We start from the raw sequence: 17850 nt of genomic DNA, 5'->3' as shown, positions 1-17850 counted from the left end.
TAATAGAGGAGGGAGTACGTAAGTGGTGGACCTGGGACCCTGCCCCAGCCATCCCAGAGCTGTGCCTGGAAGTTCAAAGATGCAGCAGCCCCTCTCCCAGGCTCGGTGCTCCCCCCACCCAGTTGTCCAGACAGTCCCGGGGAAGGACCAGATCCATAAACATGAGGCTCCACTTGGGCCCAGGAGGGGCTCTGGGCACTGTACAAGTCCTCAATATTATTGCTTTATTGTCATTTAAATGGAGCCTGCCTTAAACAGGCCACCCAGTTCTAGCCACCAGCGCTGGACAAAACCCCCATTGAAAAGCCAATTACAATCACTCCATCTAAATTGTCATGGATTTGTATAGAAAATTACATCTCCATTTAGTCCTGAAGCGACGTCCTGGGCATGGACAGAGGGGAGGCTGGCCCATTTACCCCGCCGGCTCAGCGCGGGTGCCGCGGGCAGAGAGAAAGCCCAAGCTGCTGGGTCTCGGCTGGCCTGGGGAACAAAGGCCAGTTTGTGGGGGCCTGGAGAGAAGCTGGGCCTCTCAGGGCGGCTCAGATTCCAGGCCTGGGCCGATGGACCCTGCCCCGCCAGCTGGTCTTCCCTGCTGGCGGCTGTGGCCAGACGAGCTCCTGACAGCCGGCTTCGGGCGGCCCGTCAGCCCTGCCACCATCCAAGGCGGCTGGAGCTTGGCTCCTGTCCCCACTGCCATGAAATGAAGAAGGCTTAGCCTGGGGAGCACTGTACTGGGATCCCAAGATCTTGGTTTCACTCATGCATTCATTCATTCATTCATTCAGTTATTAAGCGCCTGCTGGTGGTGTAGCATAGAAATGAGCTCCAGCTTCGGAGTATTCTGGGTTTGATTCCAGGCTCTGTCCTCAGTAGCTGTGAAGAGAAGGCTACTTCAATGACTCATTGAGTTCTGAAGTTGTGGGGCACCTACTATGTGCCAGAGGATGGGACAAAATGGTCCTTGGTCATGGCCCTTAATGTCCAGTGGGGTTTACTCTTTCCCAAATGATAAGTGTTTTGAGGGAAGCGAACAGGGGCTGACATGGGCTTTTGGGACTTGCTGTGTAAGTAGGCAGTTCAGAAGGAGCTGGTCATGCCAAAACAGATGGCAAAGACATTCCAGGCAGAGGCAACAGTGTGTGTGGGTAGGGGCACAGGCAGGTCGTGGGACAGGCTGGAGCAGGAAAGTGAGAGTATGGCAGGGGACAAGGTCAATGGGGGCACCCTAAGGAACTCTGGGGCTCTCCCCTGAGCCTCAGTTTCCTATTCTGCAAAAACAGGAACAATGACCTTAGCCGCCAGGGCTCGGACCAGGATGCAGGAGATAATGTACATGGGATCTCAGCATGGTACTGGGCACAGGATGCTCCTGGCTAACTAAGATAGCCTGACTTAGATGGTGTTCTCTGAGTCTGAGGGCACAGCCCACTCCTCCTGGTCACTTGGGGTGACGGCTCAGGGGCTTTGCATGCTTTAGCTCCCAAAAGCCCTGTGGGGTAGGGCTCTTTTCCCCCTTTCACAGATAAGTAAACTGAGGCAGAGCCACCGGTCAGCTAATTATTTGTTACTATTCCCATAATTCTTACTATGGGTTACCCAAGGCCTGGCACAGAGCAGATCCTCAAAGACTGTTTGTTGAATCAGTGAACACATCTGGAAGGGGGGTGCGGGGCAAGTGTGGGGAGCTCCGTGGGAGCTTCCTATCTGTGTGCATGTGTATGAGTGGCTCTGAGACTGGGTATAACTGTGGGATTCTGAATGTGGCTCTATCTGATGACTGAGTTCAAGTGACTGTGCCTGACGGTGTCACACACTTGTCTCCTGGAGTCCTTGCCCAAATGCCCCATGGCTGTGTGACTCTGTCGGACTGTATATCACTGCCTTCACATGTCTGTCGGGACCCATGGGGACACTTGGCACCCTGTCAGGGATGGCTGGACTGGCAGGACTGGAGGCTACTGTGGCGGGACAGGTCGGGCAGGCTCAGAGGTGAAGAGGGCAGAGTCCCCATCCTCCCCCACCCAGCCCCACCAGGCAGACAGGCAAATGGAAAAAATGTTCACACCCGGGGCAGGCAGGCGGGTGGCTGCCCCACCAAGGACTGCTCTGTGCACAGAAAACAAGTTCTTCTGGTATCAGCTTGAGTTTGGCAGGAAGTGGCTTTTGGGTGGCAGGAAGTTGGATTCAGCTCATATCAGCCCCGGCCGAGGGGCAGGAGAGCAGTTATCTGGGGTTAAACAGAGTTACCGAGAAGCAGGGCCCCAACGCCCTGTACCCGATAGAGCTGGGGGCACAGCCCACCCCTCCTGGTCATTTGGGATGATTGGTGGGGAGGTGGAGGCCTTGTAAAGAAGAGCTGCCACCTATCAGGTGCTACGGGGCCCCAGATCCCAGACGGAGCTCCTCATCTACCTCCCGTGACCCCCATTTAGCAGATGTGCGGACTGAGACTCTGAGAGGCAATGACTTGCCTGAGGTCACTAAGACAAGTGGGGAGAAAGGGAGAAGAGAGACTGCAAGAAATGTGTAACTTCCTAGAGACAAGAGAAAAACCAGGCCAGAGAGCAAAGAGGAGAGGGAAGACGAGAATAAGACAGGGCAAGTAGTCGAATGAATGCGGAGAACAATGAGACTAGGCCAGTGGGAAGATTTCTGGGGTGCCCACTGTGTGCCGGGCCCTCCCAGGAACATCACAACTGATCTTGGGATCCTGACCCTGAACCCATTTCCCAGATAAGGGCAATGAGACCCACAGAGCCTTGCCAGCTGAGCCACATCTGGAATCTAGGTCTGGTTCCAAAGCCTGTGTTCCTTCAGGCTATGCCCCCTGCCCGACTTCCAGGGAAGGGAAGCAACTGTACTAAAAGGGATGCCCAATCTCACTACCTGTTTGCCTGGGTATCCTGTTGAGGAATTCACGCAGTTGGCTCATGGAGAGTCAGGGTTCAAACCTGCGCAAAGTGGTTGTAGAATTCATGTACTTGACCACGTGACAGGGTGTGCCAAGCACTATGCCAGAGCAGGCAGAGAAAGCCAGGGCTGTGTCCTCAGGCTGGGACCCAGAAGGTCCAGCCGCTGATCTGAAGCCCCAAAGCTATACCTGGAGAAAAACCACATCTCCCAACTCCCAGCCCTGGACACTCTTGTACCCCTCCACTCAGCCCCCGCTGGAGCCCCCAGGGATTGGGCCACTGGTCCTTCTGTTCTCATCCCAAAAGCAGCACCCAAGCTGTTCCCTGGCTAGGATGCTGATTTGAAGCTCAGTTTGTATGTCGTTTGCACATTACTCAGAGCATGTCAGAAGGTACGAACATCTCCCTTTCCCAGAGAGAGCTGCTGGGCCCCCCTGCCCTCCTCCAGACAGCAAAAATGCCAGCCGGCTAGACAGGGAGCTGCGCCCTGGCCTCTGACAGCACCCGCCTGCTGCCGCCTCCCCCATTCCCTCCTGGAGCCAAATTTAGGCAGCTCTGCTACTGAGAGATGGGGAGAGCGGAGGCAGGAAACGGTGAGGCTGGAGGCAGCCCTGCCTTGGCCTGCACAGGGTGGGGTGGACCCAGGGGTACCCCTGTCCCTAAAGCCCTTGGCCCAGCCTCCCCCTGCCCCTCCTCCCACAGGAATGTGGGCCAGGTTGGGGAACGCAGGGTTCTCAGCTGCAGCCCAGGGTGCTGGCTACTCTGGCCAGGAGGGAGGAGGGAGAGATGGAGGGAGGGAGGAGGTCATGGCCGGGGCAGTGGGGAAGGGATCAGATAGCCTCCTCCAGCCCCAGACACCGGCTGCCACTGCGGACAGGAGCCTGCTCTGCTTCTCAGCACCTCAGAATCAGATCTGGGGTGGGCACATCAGGGAAGTACAGCTGGGGCCTTTGGGGACTGAAGTCTCCCCAAAGGCTTGACCAGCCTATCTCCTCCTTGGGCTAGACTTTGGCCTAGGTGGTCTTGGTTTTCCTACCTGGGAAATGGAGAGGCTGGTCTAGAATGATTTCCAAGTGGCTACCCATGCTGAGAGCAAGGGTTTCTGGGAGACCTGACAGAAATTAGGGATGTGACAGTGGCTTTAGGCCTAGGAATTTCTTAGGTTTTTCAGGTATGGCTCCTCCCTGATGTGGGATGTGGGTGGGCTGAACAGTGAGAGACCTGGGCTGGATTCCAGCCACCAGGAACCTGGGGATGGAGTTAATAGTGCCCTGTACCTGGGGGCATGGATCCTGGGGTCTGACTGCCTGGGTTTGAATCCCAGCTCTGCCACTTTTGACTGTGGGCAAGTCGCCTCAGCTTTCTGTGCCTCAGTTTCCTCACCTCTGAGATGGGGGTAATTAACCTCCCAGAGCTGCTGGGAAAGTGAAATGAGGCAGTGAATGTTTGGCACACAGTAAGTGCACCATGATGCCAGCTACCAGTGTGACTGTTTTGTCTCCCTGAGCGGTTGGGAGCCCCCCTCCCCCCCCAGCTATAACGGATGTGGATGCAATGGGGAGGCGTTGTAGCTTGATGGTGAAATGGGCATCGGGATGGGGTTCAATTCTGCGTGACCCTGGGCAAACGGCCACACCCCACTGCGCCTTGGGCGGGGAACAGCAGAGGCTCCTACCACACAGGGTCTGTGAGGATTACACAGATCAGGCTTGGCACAGCGCCTGGCACACAGCGGGCGCTCCCTGAAGGGGAGCTGGCCAGATCGAATGGTACCGGCCCGCACAAAGGACAGGTGGGCAGCGTCCCTGGGGGGGGGGGGCGGGAGGGTGGGGGGTAGGCGGGCGCAGGGCAGGTGCGCGGAGAGTGGGGAGGCGGGGCTGGGAGAGGGGAACGCGAGGGCGGGCAGGCGGGCGCGCGGGCGCGCAGCAGGTGCGTGTGGAGTGGGCGGGGCCCCGCGCGGGCGGGGTCTCCAGGTGAGCGGACGCGCGCCTGGAGGCTGCGGACTGGGGGAGGCGCGCCGCCCTGGCCCACCGCCGGAAAGCGTCCCTGTGTCTTTAACGCCCTCCTCCCTGCGTCCCCCCCGCCCCCTTTGTGCGACCCCCCCCCACAAGCAGGGCTGCAGCCGCGGAGCTGTCCCCCCTGCACTGACAGCTGGTATCTAATTACTGTGTGAGAATGGAAAGTCAGGCTGTCCCAGCTCCGGGGAGAGGGGATTAACGTCTCCTGCAGAATACACTTCCTCTGGTGGGTTGCCATGGTTACTCTCATTACCTGCCTGCCCGCGAGGAGCCCGCGCGAGCCGCTCCAGCAGGCCCTCCGAACCCGGGCCCGGCGCGCGCGCACCTCCCCGCTCCTCCCCGCTTCTCCCCGCCCCTCCCCGCCGAGGCGCACGCGCGTGCGCCGTGGGGGGAGCGAGAGCAGCCTCACCCCCGCCCCGCGCCCCGCCCCCCGCCCGAGCAGCTGTCAGCGGCGCGCGCGGCCCGACCAGCCCCTGCGCGCGCTGTCAACAGTCATTAGCGCGCGGGCCCTCCCCTCCCCCTCCAGCTCCCCCTTACCCCCCACCCTAGCGCAGGGTGGGGCCCGCACCTGGGGCCTCCGCTCGTTAGCGCGCCCGGCCGCCCGCCGCCGCCCCGGAGGGACCCGCCCGCAGGGCCTGCGTGGCTCAGGGCCGTCCCCTTCCGCCTAGAAGCCCCCCCCCCCTCAGCGACCCCATTCCCTGTCCTTGGCCACGGCTCCCGAGGGAGGCGGGTCCCCAGAGTCCTGGAGCGCGCCCCTTCAGAGTAGTAGCGACAAAGGTCATTTATGGGTGTCTCGCCCAGAGTGGGCCCTATTTGTGCACCACTGGGGTTCCCACAGCCGTCCTGTCACACTGTGTCACCTCAACACAGGAGAAGACTGAGGCTCAGGCAGGCCAGCCCTTTGGCCAGGCTCAGGGCTGGATTGTCCTCAGGCCTGTGACTTCACCCCTAGGGCACGTGCGCCTCGTGGACACCCCCAGGCCACAACCCCCAGCCAGGTCCCCTGACGCTGTCCTGCCTGACAGTGCCCTTCGGTGCTCCCCCCTCTCTTCATCCCTTAAACTGGGGTCATTGCCCTCTCTTGCCAAAAGGGGGACACTTGGGCCCCCTGCACCCCTTTCTCTTCCCACCCTTCCCCCTATCCTTTCCAGATATTCCAGAGCTAACCAAAAAAAAAAAAAAAAGGAAAGGAAAAAGAAAAAAATATATTCAGAGCTGCTTGAAGGATATGGCATCCCTCAAAGGTAGCGCTGTCGTTCGGGGGCTGATCCCAGGCACCTTTCTGTGGCCCGGGGTGTGCATTTCGGTCCCCAGCGTGATTTGAAAGAAGATGGAGGTTCAGCGAAGCAGAAAGGAGGACTTGGAATATGTGAGGCCTGTTCCAGATGGCAGGTGCGCCGCGGTGGCGGCTCCGCGCTAACAGTTGGAGATTGTGCACAGGGGTGAAGAGGCAGGTGCTGCACTGAGTCCTCAGCGCCTTGTTTATGTATTTATTTATTTATCGGGGGTGTGGTCTCCTCCCTCACCCATCCCGGCCTCCAGAGCTCATGGCTACTATGGGTCCTAAAATTCTGGTGCAGATCTCTGTTTCGGAAGGTTGTTTTCTTGTTTGCTTGGTTTTGGTTTTGGTTTCCAGTGCACGGTAGGTAGTATTTATAACTGAGAGCTATTCAAATACCATCCTTGTTCTATTTAGGCAATACCCTCCCCTCAATACCTGATTGCCTGTCTTTACGAATGATGACCAGCTTTTCTTGGGGATTCTGAGGAGGAAATTTCTTGATACTTGGGTGCGGGTCTTCATTCTGGTTTTCTTCTTAGGAGGCTGACTCCTCTCCTTGGGTCTTCTTCCAGCCCTGCCAGGAGCTGGAAGGAGACTTTGTAAGAAACCCCCAAAAACTGGTATGCTGCACTTGCAAAACCTCAGTCCTGTCTGAATTTATTAAAGTGTGGTTTGAGGGACAGGAGGGACAGCCACAGTTCCAGAAGCTGGAAGTAGCATGCCCCTGATATTTGCAGTAACTTTTGTCTGTAATGGCAGCCATTTAGCGGGCTGGCCCAGATAGGATGGAGGGGCATCCTCACATGTGCCTGTGCAATCAGCCCCCTGAAGTCCATTGTAAATGGTTAGCCGAAGGTATGTCTCCCCAGGGGTGGGTTCTGCTGACTGACTTTCTCCTCTGATGGCAGTCTTGTTGATTTTTACCCCTTATCAAGAGCTGGATCTGAAATGCACCAAAAGGGCACATCCTAAGGACTTTCTGTGTGGTTTCTTCCTCTACCGTAGGAACCCAGTTGAGCAATGTCCCTGCTATTTAGCCACATCCTGTCAATCAAGGCCTCATTGTTGCTGGAAGGCATATGCTGCTAATATTGTGGTGGGGGGGGCACTAACTGGCACCCTGGTGGCCTGAAATGGTGAGCCCACCTTGCTAAGTGTATAACTTATTACCAGCAAGTGACTTGGAAGTTCCAATGGAAATGACGGAACTGAAATCCCTTAGCAGTTGGATGGGGGTCTATTTAATTGGCTTAGGGGGAAGACAGGCAAGGTTCAGTCAGATTCAGTAGCTCACCTGAGGGAGCCCACCCAGGCAGGAGCCTGTCTAATGGCCTGGCCAGATCTGCCCATCTCCCTCGTCCAGGTCTGCAGCCCTGGGTGTCACAATCCTCCTTGGCTGAGCACTCAGTTTGAGGAAACTGAGGAAGCCAGAAGAGACCTGTCAAGGGACGACCTGCTTAAGTATTAATTAACTTTGCCAGGGAGGACTTAAATCTGAGGTCAGGTTGCTGAGCGCTCTTGCCCTTTCTATCCATAATGTACGTTAAGTCATTGGGCAGGCGTTTTGAATTTATACTAATGTTGCCCAATAAGGTTCTTTTGTTCCCACCATTAGGAAAATTGGCCTTCAGTGAAGGAGAACAAAATATTAACATATTAGGCCTAGAAGCACAGAGCAAGTATATATTTAACGAGCCAATGCCAGTTTCCTTTACTAGTTACCTCCCTATCTGAGTCATGGAGACATTCTAATCAGCAGTTCTCAAAATCTGTGGTGCGGGCGAATCATCTGGGGGGGGGGGCCCTAGTCAAACCCCCAGAGAGTGAGATTTGGTGGGTCTGAGGTGGGGCCTGAGGATTTGCATTTCTATCCAGTTCCCAGGTGATGCCGACTCTAATGGTCTAGGGACCACACTTTGGGACCACCGTTCTAAATATTGTGAAACATGAGCAGTATATAAATAGACATTTGGTGATTTTTCTCAATAACTTGCAACCTGGCCTTTAGTTTAGAATCCAGATGGGCTGGTTTAAAGGAAGATGGTGATGTCCAAGAAAGGTAGTATGAAAATTTTAAAACTCCATGAAATTTTTAAAACTCTTGCCATGTCTGGTTTTGTTGGCCTACGTCTCGCTGGCTGTTTTGGAGTTGGCTGGTTCGAAAGGATGTAGTGTGTTGCCATGGCAATATTCCTCCCCAAGCAGGAAGGCCCCAGAGGTTGGTCCTGCACAACTGACCATGTATTTCTCATAGCTTTTCCCTTGGGGTGCTTCAGGGTTCCGTTCCATCACTCCTGGTTGGCGTTCCCAGGAAGCTGGGGTTAGTCAGGAGGCTCTAGGCCCCCTCTTCCCTCAGCCTATAAATGGACTGAGCTTTCTTTGTCAAACCAAGGCCCAGCTTGCTTAGGGCCATGGATCAGATTAAACTAATTTGGGTACAAAGCAGAAGTGGTTGGCAGGGGCATCCCAAGGCTATGGGGAAGGTGCTTTCTGCTCCTTTATTTAGCAGCTCTTGCCTTATAGCACTGTGTCTGGATTCTCAGCTAAGGAAGGCATGCCTCTCCTGCAGCACTTAGCATGAAAGTTGTTACCTCTGTGGATGCAGGGCATGGCAAGATGTCTGTCACACGTGACTGCCATGGGATCCCTTTGTTCTCTTCCCAGGGTTCTCCTTGAAGGACAGACAGATATCCTGGTGTTCTTCCCTAAGGGTGTAGCACACATGGTGTCCAGGTGGCCACAGCTCACCAGAGGACAGTTCAAGGTGTGGCTCTGCAGACCTTGTGTGGTTTGAATTGGGTTTGCTACAAGCCCGCTCCTTTCCTGTGTACATCTCTGCAGCTGAGATAGACCAATTATAGGATCCAGGTTTGAACATCAGGGGAGATCACAATAGATTTTTAAAGAGGGAGCTACTAAAAATGATCCCCGAAGAGTATCTCTGGGATAATTTTATAGTCACATTGGACTGGGTACAAAGCTGGTGGGGACCGATGTCTGCCTTAGAATGGAAGTGGGAGGTTGGGACAGAGGCCTGGCACTGGGCAGTATAGTTTGTTGTTTCATCTGGGTTGGTTAGTTACACCTTGACTTTAGGAAAATTTTTGTCAAGCTTGTGTGACAGCCTTAGTGTGTTACTTAGGAATTAAGCATCTCCTCTGATGGTGGGTATTAGCTTGGGGGACCTGTGCTGTAACCTGAATGGATCAGAAGGGCAGGAGCTAAGAGCAGATTCCTAAACACAAAATGTCCAAATTCAGGGTCCAAAGGGAAGAGATGAACATTTATAAACCAGATGTCTGACATACACTCTTAACCTAATCCTTGGAAGAGCCAACTAGGACTTTTTTGGCCCATTTTACAGGTGAGGGAACTGAGTTTCAAGAGGTCAAGAAGTGGGGCACCTGGCTGGCTCATTTGGTGGAGCGTGTGACTCTTGATCTCAGGGTTGTGAGTTCAAGCCCCAAGTTGCGTGTAGAGATTACTTAAAAAAAAAAAGGTCAAGAAGTGACCTGCCCAAGGTTACCAAGCTGGTTAGGGGACACTTCCCATTTCACCTACCTAAAATATTGTCTTTCATCAAATTATTTTCTTTCTCTATTCCCTCCCACCAAATTTTATCTCCCTTTTCCAGAAGTATCTGTGTTCTGGCTTGAAACAGTTTTATGAACAGAGAGGTCTAGTCACTTTTAAGCAGTTAGACCCATTATTAAGCCTCTAGATTCAGATTATCAAAATGTTGTGGAACTACCCACCTCATTATACTTCTTAAAAATATATTTTTTAAAAAGATTTTATTTATTTATTTGAGAGAGCACGAGAGCGTGCATGCAAGCCGCAGGGGAGGGAGGGAGGGAGAGGGACAAGCAGACTCCGCACCAAGCATGGAGTCCAATGCAGGGCTCAACCCCACGACCCAGAGACCATGACCTGAGCCGTAATCAAGAGTTGGATGCTCAACTGGCTGAGCCACCCAGGCGCCCCTAAGATACTTTTTAAATTAAAGCTTAACAGACATACAGAGAAGTACACAGATTGTAAAGTGTTCAGATTAATGGCTTTTTATAAACGGAACACACCTGTAAAACCACCACCCAGATCAAGAAATAGAAACCCAGTTACATTTTTATTCTTCCGATCCTTTTGTTAGTTTTTGCCAACATGAAACTCTGGTTAGAAGTACATTTTAACTGGGCTGTCATAATATTTGTCCCATCCAACTCTGTCACAGCAGTATTTGAGGATCCCCTAAAATGGTGGGTAGTTACAAGTCAGCTAATGCACCAGTTTGTCAGTAATGAGCCCTGTTTATAGACAGCCCAGGACTTCAGAGGGGACTTCAGATACCTCCAGGAAAGAGGTAACGGTAACTCCTGAGAAAGTTTAAGAACAGAACAGTCATGGAATTTTACAGCTCATCTCGTAAGTGAAGCTCAGGGAGGCTGAAGAGTTTGCCCACAGTCTCACAGCAAGGAAGCAGGACCAGCAGGCAGCAACTCCTACACAGTGTGCACGCACGCGCACGCACGCACTCACACACACCCCCAGATGCATGCTATCTGAGAAGTCCCCATTGAAATGGATCCTGACTAGGAAGGAAGCCATTGGCAAGAGGGTCTGTACGGGGCCAGTGAGGTCACCCCTGACGGATGCTGCCTACTAGCTCTAGGATTTGGCACCCTCCACTCCAGATGCCCATCTGCTCTCAGGCGGGCCACTGGCAGAAAGACAGCCCTGTTCACCCATCATGGCATGTTGGGAGAGTTGCTAGATGAAACCAAACCCTGTCTATGGCCAGCATGTTCTGTGAGCAGGTGTCCCATTTAGCACCACCTCTCTTTTCCTTGGACTACAAAGACTGAGATCCTAAACCAGCTCTACCATTTACCAGCCCCTATACCACAGGCAGGTCCTGACCCTAACAACCCCTCCGGTTGCGACGTTCAGCCCTATCATGGCTGGGGGAAACTTTGCAAACAACAAAGCACTTCGTAATTATAATACTTATCCAGCAGTTCCTATGGGCTGGGCTTGCTGCTAAGTGCTGCATGGGTATCTCCTTTATTCCTCTTTGTAGCTATAGGAAAGCTGCTTCTGTTAGCCCCATTTTCCAGGTAAAGGACCTGAGGATTAGAGAAGCAAAATAACTGCTCAGGGCCACAAAGCCACTTCAACGATGGGCCCCATGCAGACCGAGGAAGAGTATGTCTAAACTACCCCACCTGCCTGCCGCTTATAAGCAGTCAATCGTTTGGTAGTTATTTTTTGAGCCTGTTAAGTATCAGGCATTGTTCTAGGTGCTAGGGAGGCAGCCTTGAGCCAACACACGAAGCCCACGCCCTCCTAGAGCTGACGTTCTTGAGCCATGAGCAAGATCTTTTAGGAAAGATTTCTCTGGGAGATTTGTGTTTTGGACACTTTTAGAGAAAAGCCCGCCTCCTTTCCCCCCAGTCCTCCCCCGACGCACTCACACACACACACAGACACACACACACACACACACACACACGCCTGCTTGCTCTTCATCGTTGAAGCCCCCCGGACTTCTCCAAGTCTCCCCTTAGGGAGATGATGGCTGAGAGCAGGGTGTCCCTGAGTCTGTGTGTCTCCTGTGCCCTATGAATAAAGACCTGCCGAGCAGCCTGCTTCCTGAGGGCCCTGGCCACATCCCCCAGCCTCATGCCCTGCAGTCTCCCTGCTCCCTCCCAGCCCTGCTAGTGGGAGTCGGGCAGGTGTCTGCCCAGCAGCAGGACCCCATCTCAATCCCGGCGCGCCTTTTCAGGACCAGCAGACAGCACTCATGCCAGCCTGATGCGAGGCTCGGGGGTCCATGGCCACCCTGCTCACGAGGCCCTGCCATCTCCACGTGGCCTTGTGTCTGTTCTTCTCTGTGTCTCCAGACACAAAGGGCCCGGGTCTGTTGCTGGCGCTCAGCTGCTGGAGTAGGGAGGGCGGGCAGTGGTGACAAGCTTTTCAGAAAGGCCAGGGTGGAGGCAGGAGTCACCCAGGTGATCCGAGCCATTCCCCTGGGACCCCAGCCCAGGACCACAGTGAAAGGTTACTGCTAATTGGTGAGCTCCTGATGGGGCTGCATCTATTTAGCACCCCCCCCTCCCCAGAGACTTCCAGGATGGTCTTGGCACAGCATGTGATGCGAGAGCTCCCCGCCTGAGTCTGGCACAATCTGTCTGAAATTGTGAACATGGAGCCTCTTGGTTTTTTAATTTGTATTTTCGTTGTCGCTCCCTGCCCATTGTTTCTGGGGAATTTAGTAGCAGCAGCCCCCCTGACTCTGGGGCCCCCATCCCTGGGGCCCTCTCAGCAGGCTCCTCCCACCCCCGGCCCCCCAGACCTACCACTGGAGGTCAGGGAGCAGCATCGTCCCTGCCCCCGCCCCCCCCCCCGACCCTTTGCCAGGCCTGGGGCCCAGCTCTCGGCCGGCCGCCGTCATCCCCAGCACTGACACAGCTTGTCCCCCCTGTCGCAGGGGGCAGATGGCCTGTCGGAGCCGGAGGGCATCTCTCTGAAGCGGGTCGCTGTGGTGGAAGATTTCTTTGACATCATCTACTCGATGCACGTGGAGAGCTCGGCGGAGCCAGGCAAAGCCCCCAAGCACGCTGGGCAGAAGAAAACCTACCGAGCGGTGAGATGTCTGTCTCTGGGCCTCTGCGGGCAGCCCCAGGCCTTGGCAGGAGGCCACGGGCTCCGCACATGTTGGGCGGGGGCAGGGCAGGGAGCTGAGGCGTGATGAAACGGCCTTTGGGGACCCAGGGGGGCACAGGGCAAGGGCACGGCAGCCAGAGATGGCTCAAGGGGGGGAGCGAGGGGGCGGGTTCTGGGGTCTGAGCACAAAGGAGAAGCAGGGTGAAGGGAGTGAGGGAGGGAAGGAGAAGGTTGAGGGCAGGAGCAAAGCCCTCCTCTTGCCCGTTTCTGCTTCACTTGTCCCCTCCCCCCAGCCCCTTGCAGCCTGCTCTGGGACTGTGGGGGTGGGGGTGGCCAGATAATAAGGATCGAAAGAGCGAATGCTTCCATGGCGTTTACTGTGTGCCAGGTCTGCCCTAAATGCTTCCTGTGTCTGAGTTCATTCAGTCCTCTACCCGCCCCTGTGAAGTCAGGACTGGAAGTTCCCCAGGGGAAGTCTGAGGACATGGGGCCTACCTTCAGGGAGATCACAATTCGACCTGGGGTGGGGAGGCTGAGAGCAAAACCAAGACACGAGAACTAGAAATGGCTCCAAGACTAGCTTTGAGGGAACAAGAACCCCCAGGGAATTTTGCAGAGGCACCTCCGGACGCTGGCAGTTAGTGCTAAGCTGGGGGGGGGCAGATTTGTGGGGAAGATGGCATAGGCGTCCCAAGCTTGGGTGGGCAGAAGGGAGCAGAGACAACAATCTAGGGGTTGGAAGCATCACACATGGGGAGGTAGAGGAGACGGTGGCCAGAGCAGGAGGGGCCTACTTGTGTTCTGGTCCCAACACCCTGTTGACTGCCATTGCCATGGCTCAGGCACAGCTCTGAACCCGGACCCACCACTAAACCAGTAAAGCCAAGCACGCTACATTCATTCGAGCCTCCGAGCAGTCTTGTGATGGAGGCACCATGGTCCCATTTTGCAGTTAAGGAAACCGAGACCCAAAGAGTTGATCTACCTGTCTAAGGTCACGTAACACTTAAATGGCAGTCAGCTGGTGTCCTCATGCCCCCTCTGTGTTGACCCTCTCTCTGGCTTCTTAGAGAGCTGCCCCTCTGACCTGGCTTCCCCACCCAAGGCAGCTGTGAACTCCAACCCCACCCCCACCTCTACCCCCAAGTTCTTCCTACAAATACCCTTGGACTGCTGTGGAGGTGACCTGTATAAGTCTATGATTTTCCCATGTGGCCTGATTTTTAAAAATTCCAACCATCTGGTTTGTCCTTGTCCCCAGAAGATAGCCTTTGCCCTAAATGAGTCTTACAGATGGACCCATGTGCCCAAGGACCGCAGAAGATGAGGGTTTGGGCTGAGGGAGCCACGAGATGATTATACCACCTGCCCCACCCCTCCTGCTTCTCAGTAATGTGTGTTGGGAAAGGGAGTTCTGAGGGTATTCCCACCAGAGGGTCATAGATGAAGGGAGAGGCACCCACGCCAGAGCCTTTGTGGCCCCTGGGTATTCATGAGACCCAGCCCATTTTTTCAGCATTCAGTCTGCCAGTGCTGGGCAGCTCAGCACCTCCTGGGCACCAGCTCTCTGAGCCTTCACGTGGACGAAAGGTGTATATATGAAGCAGGGGCTCCTGTGTTCTCCATTTTACAGGTGAGGAAACTGAGGTTCAGAGGGACACATAACGTGCTTTGAGGTCACCCCACTGGTTTTCAGAGCCAGGCTGCTGGCCCCAGAGCCCGTGCCCTGACCACCACCCATCCTCCCTCTCTACAAACCCCCCTGTGGTCAGCTAGTAAGCCCAATGACTTGCTGTGGTCAAGGTAAATGGGCTTGGGCCAGCCAGACCACATGACTTCCCTGGTCCCCTTGATGTCCAGCACTGAGGCTCACACCACAGGCACTCCCAGGGTATGTATGTATTTATTTATTTTAAGATTTATTTATTTGAGAGAGAAAACAAGCGGGGGGCGGGGGGGGCAGAGGGAGAGGATCTCAAGCGACTCCCTGCTGAGTGAGGAGGAGCCCTGAGCCCAACCCCCAGATCATGACCTGAGCCACGAGTCATAGGCTTAATCGACTGAGCCACCCCAGTGCCCCTCCCTGGGTATTGAAGGCCGGGTCTGCAGCCTCCACGCTGTAGAGAAGGCAGGGCTGGGCTATCCCGCCAGCCTCTGTGTCCCTGGGCCAAGCGGACGTCCAGCCCTTTGCTCTGCACTTCCTGGCTTCTCGTCCATATGCCCGCCGCGTGCCCCACTTCCCGCTGCCCAGCCTGGAGCTGGCACATGACTGGCAGCGGGCCAGCTGGGCTGCGCACAGAGCTGGAATTTCAGCCGCAGGGCCAAGGCTGAGTGGAGCAGGCCAGGGCCCTCCTGCAGTGGGTGTGAAGGCCAAGGGGGCTGCTGCACCTCCCTCCTCCCCGGTGTGCCTCCTCTCCCTTCCCCCTCCTCTTCCCCATCTGTCACCCTTCTCTTGCCACCCTTTTCCTTTTTTGGGGGTGGGGGTGGTGCCTGGATGCTTTTGTCCCCCTTCTTTTCATCTGCTCCCATTTTCCTCAACCCAAGCCTCTCTCTTCAGTCCCATCCGTGCCTGGGAAAGAGCCCCCAAGGAAACTCTGTGCTGACGGCTGCAGAGAGGCACAGCCTGGCACTGTGGGGTTTGCATCGGCCCCTGGCTGGGGGGTTTTGGACCTGGCTCTGTGTGTTTTGCCAGGCCTGAATCCTGGAACTGCCTTGCCATCTCTAGAGCACCTGGGACCTTCCAGATTCTTACAGGCCTGGGGTGCCTGTAGGAAGCAGGGGGCTGGAAGGGAGATGGGCAGACTTGTTCAAGGGCATTAAAGGAGGCACATTCTTCTGTGGGAAAAAGAAGCTTCTAGCACCCACCACTATCCAGCAATAGATCAGAGAGAGCAGGTAATGAGTTTTCTGAAACTGAAGATATATGAGCCAGGGATAGATGGCCATTTATAACGGACAATGCAGGGGATTCCCATTTGGGGCAGTAAGTCCCTGCCTTACTTTGCCTCTGATGCAGTGTGACCAGAGGATCCAGAGGATCCACAGGAGGACTTGCCCATGTCCCGGGGTCTGGGAAGCGTTCCAAATGGTTGTACAAAGTTCCCTGATCCCACTCAGAGGATGGTCCTTTTTCAAGGGGGATTTTCTGGCATCTGTACCCATCTGGGTTTGGAGCAAGCTCTTTGCTTCCTTCCTGTCTCCCAGGGTGCCAGTAGGCTAGATGGAGCTCCAGAGTCTGGATCCGGCTGCCCAGACCACTTTGGAGTTGGGGCCGGATGTGGTCAGCAGCTTCTCCAGGCCCACCATGTGCTAATCCACCTCAGGGCAGCAGGAGGGTCTCGTAAAGTGGTGAAAATCTCCCCAACTGGCCTCATCTGTCCTTGTCGGCCCCTGAGCTGGGGAGTGAAAATGGGGCCTTACAAGTCAACGACTCTGCACATAGCTTCTGCTCTCCCTGCCGGTGAATTCTCCCTTCATTTTACCACTGGGAAAAATGTGAAAGGTCTCAGTATCCAGGCAGGAGGCCCCAAGTGCAAGGCAGCAGGCCCCTGAGGGAAGCTGGGTGGGGGCAGGGGTCCTGGGGCTTCCCTTCCTTAAACACGGCAGCTCTATCTTTATCTGTTTCACATTTGGGGCTTCAGCATAAGGGACTATTTCCAGAACTGTGTCTGGAGCTCCAAAACTATCTGAAAACCACCATCCTATTGACTAGAGCATAAGCGAGGATTGTGCTCCTTCTATCAGCTCATCCTGGGGTCCTGTGGCCCTGGGCATCTGTGTAGTGGAACAGAAATGGAGGTCCCATCTCTCCTGTGGACAAGCCAGGAGAGTGAAGGCTGAAGGCCTGCCTCTCCTCTGTGCGGACCCCTCTGCAGCAGCATGGAGCTGCGCTGGACTCTGCACTTCACTGACTCCCCATGGAGTTTTTTGTGAGGCTGCAGACATGCCAGCCACCCAGGGCAGGGCTTGCAAGGACTTCTCACCTAGCCTTCTTGAGTCCACCCCACCTCCCCCTGTGTGGGACCCAGGGCCAGAAGGTGTGCTCCCAGTGCTCTCTGCCCCATGGCCCGCTAGCCAGCTTTGCGTACTGCTGGGATCCCTGCCAAGGCCAGGAGAGCCAGGGCCGCCTGGGCTGGGCCCTCTCTGGGAATTGCACCTGTACCCTCGGTGGTCAGGTGGTGAGTAGGGCCTCTGCCCCTGCTGCAGGCCACCCTCACCAGAGCACCCAGACCAGGAAGGCTCTCCTTGAGCGCTGGAGAAATGATTTCTCTGCCCAACAGCAGGTGAGCTCCATAGAGTGAAGTGGGGCTGTTCCTATGGTATCAACTTTCCTCCTTTCCCAGCAGACATGACACTCCTCCCCCAGGTCCTCAGCTCATCTCTTCGAGGTCTGACCTGGGATGCCGTACCTTGCGGCACCTCAGCCGACCTCATCTGTTTGCCCAGCTCAGCCACAGCCCCACTCTTTGCCCGGCGGGCACCCTGCCCACTTGGCCCTTTACTCCTGCCTCCATCAGCCCTTCAGTAGGGCCCAACCCTTCCAACCCTGAAGGCCTGAGAGGGACATGCCACCCCTAAGACTTCCGGGCAGGTTGGGCTGGGAATGAAGATGTCTCTGTGTGTGGCAGGAAAGCCCCCATCCCGGAGCCCTGAGACCCAAGGAGGACCGGCTGCATGCCCTCCCATCCACCAGCTCCAATCAGAGAGCAAGGTTTGCCCTTGTCCCTGACCTCCAGAGGAAGGCAATCAGACAGGGAATTTGGAAGGGAGATAACTCATCAAGGAGCCTGCCTGCTCCGCAGAGCATCAAATCAGCTGAGAAATAACAATTGTGTCACCAAAATTTAACTCTGTCTTTGCAGCCGGCCACCAAGCAGGGGTGGCCCCCAAGCTCCACACACCAACTGAGCTGAGGGCACAGCCTGAGCTGGTCCTCTGAGAGCCTGGCCACAGCCCTGGAACCCTGCCTCGC

The 17850-nt window shown here is 55.4% G+C and overlaps 1 protein-coding gene across 8 annotated transcripts in view; it reads left to right on the top strand.

The window, feature by feature from the left end:
- Positions 1 to 17850, top strand: part of NOL4L (nucleolar protein 4 like) — a 129577-nt gene that overhangs the window by 36702 nt on the left and 75025 nt on the right. For 7 of the 8 annotated variants that reach the window (XR_003611622.2, XR_003611619.2, XR_003611620.2 and 4 more), the window contains exon 2: positions 12703 to 12858. Coding sequence is in view for 4 of the 8 variants with exons in the window: in XM_028118884.2 (XP_027974685.1) it covers positions 12703 to 12858 (156 nt within the window). In the remaining 4 variants the exon portion in view is untranslated. Of the gene's footprint in view, positions 1 to 4595; positions 4708 to 12702; positions 12859 to 17850 lie in introns of those variants that run through there. The other variant, XM_088026747.1, reaches the window with a different exon arrangement.

Source organism: Eumetopias jubatus, unplaced genomic scaffold, assembly GCF_037043125.1.
Source record: "Eumetopias jubatus isolate StellerSeaLion01/CBP00866 unplaced genomic scaffold, mEumJub1_p1.0 scaffold_9, whole genome shotgun sequence".
In the NCBI taxonomy this organism is placed as follows: Eukaryota; Metazoa; Chordata; class Mammalia; order Carnivora; family Otariidae; genus Eumetopias; species Eumetopias jubatus.
This window is presented reverse-complemented; position numbering and strand designations above follow the sequence as displayed.